We start from the raw sequence: 14,745 nt of genomic DNA, 5'->3' as shown, positions 1-14,745 counted from the left end.
GAGCAATATTTTAAAAAATCAATCTTACTTTTAAATTACAGCTCTGACTTTAAAATGCAGTTTTAAAACACTACTTATGCTACCAGTAAAAAAAGTCAAATGCCAAGGAATAAATCTAACAGTTATGTAAGACTGCTACAAAGAAAACTACAAAACATTATCAAGAAAAATTAAGGAAGCTCAAACCAAACAGGAACAGAGGAAGAAGATGAGGAGGGAGAGAGGGAGAGAAAAGGAACGTACTCAGTTTAGCAGACTGAATGCAATTTCAATCAAAATTCTGTTATAAAAATGTACAACCTAATTATAAAATGTACTATATATGGAGATGGCAAAGGGCCAAGAAGAGCCAAGGCAATCTTGACTATAATTAAGTAGGAAAACATACTTGTGGTTCCATATACTTTAGCCAAAATCAACACCTAGAAAGTTAAAGAAAAAGAAAGTAAGACAATATTAGCACCAGGATAAATAGACCAGAATAACAATACAGACATGAAACAGACTCACACATACATAGATAGGAGACTTGTAACAAAGGTTATTGACTATTGGGGGGATTTCAATAAACAATGGGTCAAACTGGATATCTATATGGAAAACCTCACAACATACCCAAAAATCAATTCCAAGTAGAATGTACATCTAAATGTAAAAGGCAAATCAATAAAGCTTCTAAGAGATACACAAAATATCTTCACCACCTTAGAGTAGGCAAAGATTCTTAAACAGGATACAAAAAGCATTAACCATAAAGAAAAATAGTGATACAATGAATCGTATTAAAATAAACACTTCTGTTCATCAAAAGGTCTTTTCAGAGATTAAAAAGGCAAGCCACAAAATGCGAGAAAATATTTCCAGAACATCAAAGGGCTCATAGCCAGAAAACAACTTCAAAAAAGAACTCCCAGTCTAAAAAAAAAAAAAAAAAAAAACATGAAATAATGTGCGAAAGATTTAGACAGGCAGTTCACAAAAGGGATGTCCAAATGATGGACAATCAACTTCTGAGAAGGTGCTCAACTACATTAGTCATCAGGGAAATACAAACTGAAACCATAATAATATACTTACACATACCTGTGAGAAAGGTTAAAATTAAAACGACAGACAACACCATGGGTTACTGAGAAACATAGAGCAAAAGAACTCACATACACTGCTCGTGAGAGTGTAAATTAGTACAACCATTCAAGAAAGTCTTCAGTAATAGCTACTGATGCTGAACTCTCATATAGCCTATAACCCAGCAATTTTAAGCATCTACACCCCAAAATTGTGCAACTATGTACCAAAGACAGGTAAAAGAATGTGTATATCAGCATTATTCATAACAGTCCAAAACAAGAAAGACCCCAAATACTCCTCAAAAGGAGAATGAATTAATTATGGTTTGTTAATAAAATACTATGCTACAATGAAAATGAATGAACTACAGCTTCCCCAGTGTGGATGAATCTAACAACGTTGATTGAAAGAATGTACTTGCTTCAAAATAATGGAACAATACCACTCAAAAATTAAAGGAAAATAACTTCCAACTTAGAATTCTATACCCAGTTAAATTAAGCATACAAGTGTCAGGGTAAGACATTTCAGATATGCAAGCTTTTTAAAAAAGTTACCTCTCATGTACTCTTTCTTGGGAGGCTAAGAGAATATGCTCCAAGAAAAAGGAAAACACAGAGTTCAGGAAACAGGTTCTAAAACATGAGAAGAGAAAATGCTCTGGATTTGGTGAAGAGAAGGCCCAAGAACTCAGCTTTAAAACAGACCTTGTTAAGTAACCAGCCCAAACTGGAGTAGGAGGATGGAGGGCTTCAAGAAGGATTTCTTTAAAAAAAAAAAAAAAAAATTTAAATTTGGGAACAAATTATAAGTGTACAGACAGCAAAACAAATTTTAAAAGGATGCATTATTAGGAGAGTGTGTATGTATATGGTATGATTCCATTTATATAACAGTCTGGAAAAGGGCAAAAGAATAGGAAAGAGAAAAGATGAGTGTTTGCTAGAAGGTGTGGAAAGGGGTTGGCTGACTACTACAACGGAATTTTCTACATCCTAGTAGTGATCACACAACTACATGCATTTGTGAAAACTCAGAACTATACACTAAAAAGTGTAAATTTTACTATGTGTATATTTATAATTCAATTTTTTAGAAGATGGAAAAGAACTGCTTTTAACACGATGAAAAACAAAATATACAAACCAAATGTAATCATTATACACTATATATAACTATTGTTATATATAACACATAACTATATGCAGTTATGTGTTGTATACTATACTCTGCTGTAAACAATTATACCATCATAATGTAAATACTTAACACCAACAGCCAAAACTGTGATATCACTACATTGGGAGAATGGTGGAGATGAATAAGGTAGAATTAGCTCTTGTGCCTGTAGTCCTACTACTTTGGGAGGCTGAGACAGGAGGATGGCTTGAGCCCAGGAGTTCAAGGCTGCACTGCACTATGATCACACCACTGCACTCTACCCCAGGCAACAGAGTGAGACTCTGCCAAAGAAAAAAAAAGAAAAGAAAAGAAAGAAAGAAAGAAAAATTAAAAATTAAAATAAAAAAAATCATTTGGATTTTGTTTTCCTTGTGAACAGCTGAACACTGTGATGAAAGAGCCACCATCCAATCATCTTCACAGTTTAATTACTGGCAAGTATCATATGGGTTTTCTATTGGAGTACTTGTGGTTTGACAGTTTATAGCAGTGACAATCTCTTACATCATGTTTCTAAGCTGTCCACCACAGTGAGAGTGAATATGACATTTCTAGACATTTATAGTTTTCATTATTTTGCCTTTGCTTTTCTTAATTAAAGGTTGAACTCCATAAAGATAAATGTATAACTTGTTTAATGCTAAGTGTAAGATATCTAATGCCTCAAAATATCATACTAAGTGCAAGTAAATAGACATCTTAAAGGATAATTAATGAAGTTAAATATCTTATTAGGTTATTCTGACAACAAATGTTAACCACTGAACACCTGTGTTAGCTTTAATGGGGTTTGTGTTGCTTCAGTATAATTAGAAGTGAATTTTAGGGCTTGTGAATACAAAAACTTCCTATTGAAATTAATGGTATTTATAAATTTATGAGAATTTATGCTATCCAGAGGTTTCTCAGCACCAAATTACCCTTGACAGGCAAGGGAAGATGACTTAAATCCTTAGGTTTCACAAATACTAATGCTTAAAATGAGGCTAAAACTAGTACCTATGGAAATTTAAGTGAGTCAGTCAATCTAAAGAAAAAATATGTAGTAAATAACATTCAGGTCAATTTAGATAGGCCAATAATCATAAAGGAAGCAAGGGCTGGCATTTGGGAAACGGAAAGGGGATCCCATAACCCAGCCTGTCACCAGATTGCCAAACTGAAGGGAATCTAGGGATGGTGGGTCATGACCTGTAGTATGAGTTGCACTGCCCTAGAGCCTAGGGTTTACTTAGTCTATCCTTTCCCTCAACTCCTACTGATCATGCAGGGTCCATGGTAAGGAATCCAGATTTCATTCTAACTGCAACTTGATGAGGCTGGAGAGTTTTAAGCAAGGGATTTATAAAATCTGATTGCTTTAAGGATCAAATGTGCTGATGAAAGTGAAGGGTTCGGTAAACACTAAAGCATCATACCAAAGGATTTTATTACCTCAACAGAGGAATGAATGGGAGGAAAGAAAATAATGCAAACTAAAATCCAAGAAAAATAGGCCCATTCTAAATCATGTGGCCAGTAGTCATCTCCCAGGTTTCCCTTATGTCCCATTTAGGGAGATGAGGAAGACTGGGGGAAGATCAGGTTTGGTGGAAGAGGAATCATGATTTTGGTTTTCAACATACTAAGTTTGAGATGCCCATTATACATCAGCATGGAAACAGTGAGAGAGCAGTTGGATATACATATGCCTCTGGAGCTAAAGGGAGAAAACAGGAATGGAAACATGGACTCAGGATCCATCAGAATATAGAGCAATTACTAACAGCAACAAAAGCTAACCTTTAGAGCATGCTTACTACATTTCAGTCACTATTTTAAATGCTTTCTTTACATGTATAAACTCACTTGGTCCTCACCACAACCTTAGGAGGTTAGGTATTATGATCATATATATTTTATAAATGAAGAAACTGAGGCATAAAGAGATTATGTAACTTGCCTAAAGACACACAGCAAGTACCTACAGAGCCAGGTGTCAAACCTAGATACTCTGACTCTGGAACTCTTTAAAGCCAGGGACTGCTTGGGGAGTACAGACAGAGATAGAACCGAGGAGACAGTATTTCAATTCAATTTCCCCAGTCCTGAGTACCAAGTGCCTGGTTTACAAAGAAAAATAAGACACAAGTCCCTTTAAGAAGCCCAGTATAATAGCTACCGAGAGCAACTATTTACTAAACATCTACCATGTGCCACCCTGGCTAAGCTTTTTACACATAATATTTCACTTACTAACAGCCCTATGAGATAGATGTTATTATCACCACTTTAGAAATAAGGAAACTGAGGTTGAGAGAGGTTAAATACTTAACCTAGGTCACTCAGCTAGTAAGTGACAGAACAAGAAGTCAACTCAGGTCCACCTTTAAAATCTTGTCTTTTCCAAGGAAATTCCATCACATGCTACAACACAGAACTTTGAAGACATTGTGCTAAGTGAAATAAGCCAGTCACAAAAAGACAAATACTGTATGATTCCACTTATATGAGGTTATCTAAACTAGTCAAACTCATAGAAACAGAAAGGAGAAGGGTGGTTACCAGGAGCTGGGGGAAGGAGAAACCAGGAATTGTTCAATGGCTAGAGAGTTTTGTCGTATTTGCAAGATGAAAAAGTTCTGAAAATCTGTTTCACAACAATGTAGAATATACTTCACGATACTAAACTGTACAATTATAGTGAAGATGGTAAACTGTGTCACAAATATTACTTTTTATCACAATTAAATTTTTTAAAAATCTGGTCTTTTCCTACTATACCACATGCCATATGGATGTGTTTAGGTGCTTTGAAAATACGGGTAAGCAAATAATTTATTCTGCAGAGTGGGAGAGGGAGGGCTTGGCAAGGAACAGATCAAAGAAAATTACTAAGGAAATATTCGGAAGATGAAGCTTCTCGCTTTATCCTCACTATAGCTCTGGGCAGGTGTCCCTATCTCAACCTCTGAAATAGCTCCTATACCTGTACACAATTATCATTACCACAATAACCTGCCTAAACTAGGCTCAAGAATGTTCCAGTAGCATTCGATCTCGTGAGCTTTTCTAGGCTCCTCCCATTCTAAGTCATTCAGCAATGGAAAAAAATTAAGTTTCCTAAATTGCTTCATTCCTCATGCTAAAGAACTTTCGTGGCTCCCTATTGCTCTCAGAACATAGATAATCAGAATGGGTGTTTAGGAACATATCACCTAGCCTTTCAGAGCTTTAGTTTCTTCATCTGTTAAGAGATGACTCCTGACCCTAACTCAAGCGATTGAGGATTAAATAAAGACACTGTATACCTTGCACCATGCCTGATCCAAAGTATGTGCTCATTAAAGGTTAGATAGTCCCCTTTCTGCTTGTCCCTATACACCAGCTCAGTAAGGTATTTTAGCTTAAAGAAAGAAAAAGCAAGTATTTCCAAGATCTTCTTAAGGTAGCTAGAAAAGAACACAAGGGGGAAAAGGGTTGCTCAACTAGGATTGTCTGATATCCAGGAAAATATTGCACACTCAGAACTGCTCCTTCATCTGCAACCTCCATACACACAGACCATCTAGTCTTTATTTTATTCCACCCTTTTAGTCATTTGAGGAATATTTAAATGAGTCAAAGTTAAATTTAAAGTTATATTGCAAAAAGTCGTACTCCCATTCTCTCCTCCATTTGCCCAATTTCCACCCCACTCCCACCAACCACTTTATTAGTTTCTTATGTATCCTTCCAAACTTTCTTTACGCAAAAGCTGTCTTCAGATAAAGCTAAGGTTTTACTGGTGTGTTTGCAAGGTTTGTGGTGGGAAGGGTGGAGAAGTGAAGAGAGTAGGTCTTCTCCACTTTGCTTTACCCTAAAGCAGCGTCCTTCACTCATTCAACAAAAAATATTAATCATATATTGGGCACTTATTATAAGCCAGATACTAGGTATAACAGTAATAGTAACTGATTACTCTTCAGCCCTTACCAGAAATGCATTCGTGCTTTACACAATCGTCCCTTTTGATCTTCACAACCTTAAAAAGTAGGTTACTAATTCTCATCTCCATCTGACAAGTGAGGAAACTGAGGCACAGAAAGGTAATTTGCGAAAGCAAGAGACAGCGAGCGAGAACAGGGCTTTGAACCCAGGCCTGACTCCAGAGTCCTCACTCTTAACCAGGACGCTCTACACTGGCAAAACAGACACAGTCTCTGCACCCGCTGGAGCTCAGGCTAATGCAGGACACAGGCGAGAAAAAAGGCAGACAACAAAGAAATATGGAATTAGAGACTAAGAAAGTAATGGGAACGAAACGAGTTCGGGTCTGTGACAGTAACAACGGGGACCTACTTTAGCAAGGGGGAGGGGGCAGTGTCAAGTAAGGCCTGAGAAAACGACATGCTTGGGAACCGTTTGGGGGCTGCAATGATGACCCCCGCCCAATTCATAGGGGAGAAATTCGAGGCCTGTAGAAGCCAAAGCAAACTCGCCAGGGTCTTCCAGACATGCAGACGTGGCGCAGGGAAGGGAGGATCCAGAAATGGGCCCAGGGCTCGTACACGCCATCCATGCCCACAGCTGCCCAGCCCCGCTCGGCCCTCGACCGAGGGCCCCCAGCTGGCTGCTGCCTACGGCCCCGCCGCGGCTGACAGCGTCCGGAAAGCTCACAAGGAGACCCTGCAGCGGCAAAGAGGAGTCCGGCCCGTCCGGCAGCGGTCTGGAAAGGCCTCTTCCCCGGCCCCCCGCCATCTCCCGCCCGGTCCGCCCCGCCCCGCCCCTCCGGGCCGGCCTCATACCTGCACGGCTCGGATCAGGCCCCGGCCGGTCAGCTGGCCCTGCCGCAGCTGCAGCAGCATGTTACCGGGCCGCGGCCGGCCGCCCCATCCGCCCCAGGCGGTTTCTGTTGCCGCCGACCGTCTCCCTCGGCTGGCCGCAGACCCAGCCGCCGCCGGCGCCGCCGCCATGTCTCTTCGCCCGACAAACAGGAAGCGAACGGCCACGGGGCCGCGGAGGTTTCTACGGGGCGGCGGAGGGGTCGCTGCAGCGCCCCCAGGGGGCCGACGGCGGAGGCGCAAGCCGCGTGGCAGGGGCTGTGCGCGCGGCGGGGGCTGCTGGGAAATGTCTTCCCGCTCTGAGGCGGAGCAGGTGGGAAAGATGCGGCGTTTTCTGCCCGGCCTGTTTTTCTGGCTTTGAGTTCGGACATTTCGGCGAAGTCTCCCGAGATCTGAGACCAGTCCCTGCGTGCACACTCTCTCATTTCCCGTCCTCGTGGAGAGGATGCAGCCAACTATCCTGAAGTCAAGCCCTCGAGTCTTGTTTCCTGCCTGCTTCTCCGCACCTGACTTGCCGTGCACCTCCATTCTCTGCCCCTGAAGTTCCCCCTTAGTTCATTCAATCTGTAGTGCTGGGAGCTTGATCAGCCAACCAGTGGTTCCTGGGGGCCTGCTCTGCGCCCGACACCCAACGGGTCGCTTCGGGTGGCGGGGGCAGGGGGGCCTACGGCCTGTTACCACGAAATGTAGGTTAGAGGGAATCCGTACACAGACAAACACACAGTAACAAACTGAGTAACTTGTGTAAGTGGATAGGTTGTGAAGCTAATTGAAATAATGGAAGGGAAAGGGATTAGTAAATACGACATCGCATTCTCTGTCAGATAGAACTCTGTCCTAATTTCTCCCCACCAGACAGCATGTTTTCCCTACTGTGAGCCCACGTGCTTATTCTTTTGGCAAAATTCTGCGGTAGGATGGCGTTGACTGCTTCCCTTTTCTCTTCCTAGGAGGGGGCTTGTAACAGAGAGAGGAGTGCTAAGTGTGATGTAATAGGGAATGGTGAAAAGTGTGAGTCATAACTGAGGTGGCTGTCATTTATCACCCAAGCAGAACACTTTTAAGACTGAAAGGAGGAGCCAGCGTGGTGGCTCACGCCTGTAATCCTAGCACTTCAGGAGGCTGAGGTGGGAGGGCAGCTTGAGGTCAGGAGTTCGAGACCAGCCTGAGCAAGAGCAAGTCTCCCATCTCTACAAAAAATAGAAAAATTAGCTGGGCATCGTTGCACGTGCCTGTAGTCCTAGCTACTCTACTCCAGAGTGGGGAGAATTGCTTGAGCCCAGGAGTGTGAGGTTGCAGTGGGCTATGATGACTCCACTGTACTCTAGGCCAGGAGACCCTGTCTCAAAAAAAAAAAAAGGCAATAAATAATTACATTGGGACAACATGTGTATAGGGACTGTCCCAGGCAAATTGAGACTATGATTACCATTACCATCCTTACGCCCAGTCTAAAAGGAGTGATCTCTACTCACTTCCAGCAGATTGCTACTGGCTCTTCTGGTTTTTCCAGAAAAGCCAAAAATCTGGGTTTTTATGTGAAATTCCCTAATTCTGAAAACTACATGGGCCAAACAAAACCGTGTTTGTGACTCCTGGAATAGGGAGACCAGGAACAGGTCCATGTATACATGGAATCTTAGCATGTGTCAACAGAGATATTTCAAATCAATGTGGAAAGAATAATAATGTTAGGGTCCCTAACTTTACACCAAGAGCTAAAATGAATCTCAGACATATTAAAAGCAAAATATAACAAAATCAAAGCATAGTTCTAAAATTAGATTGTAGTGATGGAGATAGAACTCTGTACATCTACTAAAAATTAATTTTGTGATATGCAAATTATACCTCAATAAAACTGTTAAAAAGCAAAGTATGAAATAACAAGTGCATATATGAGAATACTTTTATGATTTGGGGGTAGGAAAGGTCTTCTTAAACATAAAATCTAGAGCCATGAATAGAAAAAGATTAGCAAAATTGACCTCTGCAACATGAAAACCCTTTCTGTACAAGACAACCACAGATGGCAAGTGATATTCTGGGAAAGAGTTAATACCCAGAATTTGCAAAGACTTTACTGACCCCTGGGCCTGGAGTTCTCATCCCAGGCAGCTCTCTGAATGGTTTGCTTTCTCATCACCACATCTCTGCCCAAGGACAGGACTTCCCTGACCACCTATATATAGCAGTATCTCTTAGACTCTCCATCTTATTACCTGCTTTAAAAAAAAAAAACACTTATCTCCACCTGACATATAGTTGTTTACTCTGCCCTCCTTCCCCTGACTAGAATATAATTTTGATCTGTTTTGTTCTTTGTTGCATCCATCCCTGGCACCCAGAACAGCACCTAGCACAGAATATGGGATAAAATAGTTGTTGATGGGATCAATGGATGAATGGATGCGTGAACTCCTGCAAAATTACAAAGATAAGCCAAACAGCACAATAGAAAAATAGATAGGAACAGGCAGTTCACAGGGGGAAAACGGCCAGTAAATGTATTAAAAAATGCCTATTCTCAATTATACCAATAGTAGAATGCTGATGGTGAGAACATAAATTGACATACCTTTCTGGAAAGTAATTTTGTAGCAATACGAATTAAGTCATAATGAAGTCCAAACTTTTTTTCAAAATATTAGGGGTATACAAATGTTTTTATTATATGGATACCTTGTATAACGCTTAAATTGGGTCTTCTTATGTGCCCATCATCAGAATAGTGTTCATTGTACCTGATAGGCAAGTTTTTACCCCTCACTCCCTCCTACCTGAAGTCCAAACTTTTTGACTCAATAATTATTCTTTTAGTCACACTGGAAGTCCTAGCCAAAGAAATCAGTCAAGAAAAAGAAATAAAAAGCATCCAAATTGGGAAGAAAGAAGTACAATCTCTGTTTGCAAATGATATGATCTTATATGTAGAACCCCCTAAAAATTACATGTACACACACACACACACACTGCTAGAACTAACATACAAATTCAGCAAAATTGCAGGATACAAAATCAATACACAAAAACTGGTTGTGTTTCTATACACTAACAGTGAACAATCTGAAAAGAAAATTAAGAAAACAAGCCCATTTGCAACAGTATTGAAAAGAATAAAATACATAGGAGTAAACTTAACCAAGGAGGCGAAAGACTTGTGCACTGAAAATATAAAACAGTGCTGAAAGAAGTTAAAGAAGACACAAACAAATGGAAAGACAACTTGTGCTCATGGATTGAAAGAATTAATATTGTTAAAATGTCCATTAACACAAAGCAATCTACAGATTCAATGCAATCTCTGTCAAAATCTCAATGGCACTTTTTTCAGAAGTAGAAAAAAAATCCTAAAATTCATGTAGAATCTCAAGGAACCCCAAACAAAGTCAGATACCTCACATTTCCTAATTATAAAACATATTACAAAGCTATGGTAATCAAAACAGTATGGAACTAGCATAAAGACTGGCAATAGACCAATAGAATAGAACAGAAAACCCAGAAATAAATCCTCACTCATATGGTCAATGATCTTCAACAAAGACTATACAATGGGGAAAAGACAGTCTCTTCAACAAATGGTGTTGGAAAAACTGGATATCCACATGCAAAGGAATGAAGCTGGACTCTTATTGTACACCATATGCAGAAATTAACTCAAAATGGATTAAATGGAAGTCTTGCTAAATGGAAGACCTAAAACTATAAAACTTATAGATGTAAATATAGAGGAAAATCTTCATGACATTGGATTTGGCAATGATTTCTTTGATATCACATCAAAAGCACAGGCAATGAAAGCAAAAATAGACAAACAGGACTACATCAAACTTTATAACTTCTTCTCATCAAGGGACACAATCAACAGAGTGAAAAGCCAACCTATGGAATGTGAGAAAATATTTTCAAATCATCTATCTGATAAGGGTTTAATATCCTGAACATATAAAGAACTCCTACAACTCAACAACAACAATGAAAGAAACCAAATAATTAGATTTTTAGATATTTCTTCAAAGAAGATACACAAATGGCCAATAAGCATACGAAAAGGTGCTCAACTTCACTAACCATTAGAGAAATGCAAATCAAAACTACAATGAGTTATCACCTTATATTCATTAGGATGGCCACTATATATGCATACACAAAAAAAAAACCCAGAAAATAATATGTGTTGGCAATGATGTGGAGAAATTGTATCCCTTGTGTACTGTTGGTGGGAATATAAAATGATGCAGCTGCTATGGAAAATAGTATGAAGGTTTCTCAAAAAATTAAAACTAGAATTACTATATGATCCAGCAATCCTATGTCTGGGTATATATCTGAAAGAATTGAAAACAGGCTCTTAAAGAAATATATGAAAACCCATATTTATAGAAAGATTATTCACAATAGTCAAGAGGTGGACACAACCCAAGTGTCCATCAATGGATGAATGAATAAGCAAAATGTGGTATAAACATACAACGGAGTATTATTCAGCCTTAAAAAGGAAGGAAATACTGTCACATGCTACAACATGGATGATCCTTGAGGACAATATGCTAAGTGAAATAAGCCAGTCACAAAAAGACAAATACTGTATAATTCCACTTACATGAGGTATCTAAAGAAGTCAGACTCATAAAAAGTAGAAGGGTGGTTACCAGGGGATGAGAGGGGAGCTGGAAAGGGAGAGTTGTTCATAGATATGGAGTTTCAGTTTTGCAAGATGAAAAAGTCCCAGAGATGGGCTGTATGAAATAAAGCAAATTACAAAGGAATAGGTAGAATTAATGTATAATTAGACATTAGATTTTATGTGTTTATATGCATGAGATTATCTGAAAGAATTGTCACCAAAAATGTCAACTGTGGTCATCACAATGTAGACAGATTTCAGGTGATTTTTACTTTATTAATATTTTTCATAATTTTCTACACAAGTCACGCATCAGTTTTACACTCAACAAAAAAATGTCTTTTTTCTTCTTTTTTTTAGAGACCCAGATTGGAGTGCAGCAATCACAACTCACTGCAAACTCCAACTCCCAGGCTCAATCGATCCTCCTGCCTCAGCTTCCCGAGTAACAAAGACTATAGGCGCACACCATCACGCCTGGGTAATTTTAAAATTTTTAGTAGAGATGGGGTCTTGCTATGTTGTCCAGGCTGCTCTCATACTGCTGGCCTCAAGCAATCCTCCCACCTCAGCCTCCCAAAGTGTTGGGATTACAGGCGTGAGCCACTTCACCCAGCAAGAAAAAATGTGTTATAATGTTTGCAATTAATAACAAAAGAAATAAAAAGAAAAGGTATTTCTAGGGATACAAAGCTGGGCATTGCTAAGCTATGTGGGCAGCAGCCAACCCTACCTGAACAATCCACAGCCTGGGGTTCTGCCCAGAGCTCTTCCTGATGGATATGATGGTGTATATTCTTATCCTTGTCACAATGAGTACACAGAATCCTGACTAATTTCGCAGTGTAAATGGCCCTCCAGGTTTCTCTTGGCACTCAGTTTTGACCCAACTACCTAAATTTGTACCTTTCTCAGTCCAGCCTGGCCCAGGCATTCCCCAAAGCTGGGTATTCACTGGATCAAAAACAATCACCTCAAATTCAGTTCATAAGGACACCACGTGATTAGGAAGTAAGGAGACACGTTTCCAGAAACCTCTGTGTAAAGGCGCTCTCCACTTCTGTGAACATTTTCCATAGAAACCAGCTGAGTGTCTCTCACCACCAGAGGGCGCAGTACCGCCCCCGCAAGAGGCCAGTTGATGTCAATTTGGGTCAGCACTAGAAAAAAATGAAGTTCCCAGGCTGGCTAATTTTTTTTTTCCCACAATAATCCCAAATGGCTTAACCAAACATCATGATGTTATTCAAAGAATATTACTTCTTGTAAATGAACTGCCAAACTCATCTCAGTGGGGCAATTTTTTAAAATCATATATTTTTTTAATCTTAGAGAAGTCATTTTAATCATAGCAACTGGCACTGTTATATTCAGGCCATAGTAACAGCTGTCCCATGTGACCATCCAGCATCCTGTGATGTCATTTTTGACAATGATGTTTTTTTCACATTACATTTCTAACATACAACTTCTCAATGATTTGTTTTTAAAATGTTTGTGGAGTACCAGTTTACATGCCAGGTGCTGTTACAGGTGCTGGGGATACGGTACTAAATAAAAGAAACAGGCCAGGAGTGGCTCACACCTGTAATCCCAGCACTTTGGGAGGCTGAGGCAGGAGGATCGTTTGCAGCCAAGAGTTTGAGGTTGCTGTGAGCTATGATGACACCACTGCACTCCAGCCTGAGCAACAGAGCAAGACCCTGTTTCAGAAAAAAAAAAAAAAAAAAAAAAAGGAGGAAAGAAAGAAAGAAAGAAACAAACAAACAGAAGTTCTCATGGGGCTTATACTCATGTGTAAGACCTACCCTTTTGTTGAGCACTTACCACCAGCCAAGCACTTTATTTGCACTATCTTATTCCTCCCTCAGCTTTTTTGGGAAAATTTTTCAAATATACAGAATTGAAAGATTAATACTGTGAACACTCATATGCCCTCTGCTTAGATTCACCAATTATTAACATTATATTTTCTCTCTCTCTCTTAATATACATAGGCTGGGCCAGGTGTGGTGGCTCATGCCTGTAATCCTAGTACTCTGGGAGGCTGAAGTGGGAGGATCGCTAGAGCTCAGAAGAGTTTGAGACCAGCTTGAGCAAGGGTGAGACCCTGTCTCTACCAAAAATAGAAAAATTAGCTGGGCGTGGTGGTGTGCATCTGTAGTCCCAGCTACTTGGGAGGCTGAGGCAGGAGGATCACTTGAGCTCAGGAGTTTCAAGTTGCTGTGAGCTATGATGACGCCGCTGCACTCTACCTGGGGCAACAGAGTGAGACTCTGTCTCAAAAAAAAAAAAAAAATTATCTGACCTACCCTCTTTGATTATAGGTCTTAAGACTCCCATTCCAGAGAGGATCCTGCCCCATACCCAGAAGGAAGGAATGCTGCACAGAGAGTCCAAGATCTAGACAGATAGGGTTTTCTGGGTTTCCCCACTCAGTCTGTGACCCCACTCAGGGTCATACCCTTTTTGTCCAATCATATTTCTATATGGCTGTCCATACTTTGTTGAACCTAAGCATAGAAATGGACAGTTTCTCTTGTGTCTCTGGATCTTCATTCTGAAGGCTCCCGTTTCCCATAAAACTATGATTAAATCAATTTATATGCCTTTTCTCCTGTTAATCTGCCTTTTTCTCAGTAATTTGCGGTGCACCTTCAGAGGGCAGAGGGGAAGTTTTCCTTTGGCCCATGTTAGGGAGGGATGAGGGTATGCAGGTGGCAGGGCAGGCCATAGGGGGTATGGTCAAAGGCCAAGGGTCGGAATCAATAAAAACAGAGAAAAGAAACCGAAACAGCAAGAACTTGAGATCAGGGATTTTTCCCGACCCGGAGCATGGACAGAAGCTAGGAGCTTATAACCAAAGGTAACCTTTCCCTCACTAACATAGTAAAACTCACATCCCCTAGCGCCATGACAGTTCCAGAGCCAGCCATACAAGGACAGAAAATGAAAGGGTACATGATTCCAGGAATCTCCACCCACTTCCCTGAAAAGACATGAATATGTCACCCCCAGCTTAATGTATTATTAGGGATTAGCATAAAGGACAGACCCTAA

The 14,745-nt window shown here is 40.2% G+C and overlaps 1 protein-coding gene across 4 annotated transcripts in view; it reads right to left on the bottom strand.

Moving 5' to 3' along the window:
- LOC123622408 (transient receptor potential cation channel subfamily C member 4 associated protein) overlaps nucleotides 1-7,270 on the bottom strand; it is a 75,016-nt gene extending 67,746 nt beyond the window's left edge. For 3 of the 4 annotated variants that reach the window (XM_045528745.1, XM_045528743.1, XM_045528746.1), the window contains exon 1: nucleotides 7,020-7,241. In XM_045528745.1, coding sequence (XP_045384701.1) covers nucleotides 7,020-7,187 — 168 coding nt within the window. In that variant the 5' untranslated portion in view covers nucleotides 7,188-7,241. Of the gene's footprint in view, nucleotides 1-7,019 lie in introns of all 4 variants that reach the window. The other variant, XM_045528742.1, reaches the window with a different exon arrangement.
- Between the last annotated feature and the right edge of the window lie 7,475 nt (nucleotides 7,271-14,745).

Source organism: Lemur catta, chromosome 17 (genome assembly GCF_020740605.2).
Source record: "Lemur catta isolate mLemCat1 chromosome 17, mLemCat1.pri, whole genome shotgun sequence".
Classification (NCBI taxonomy): domain Eukaryota; kingdom Metazoa; phylum Chordata; class Mammalia; order Primates; family Lemuridae; genus Lemur; species Lemur catta.
Note: the sequence above shows the minus strand (reverse complement) of the source record. Positions and strands in the feature narration are given on the sequence as shown.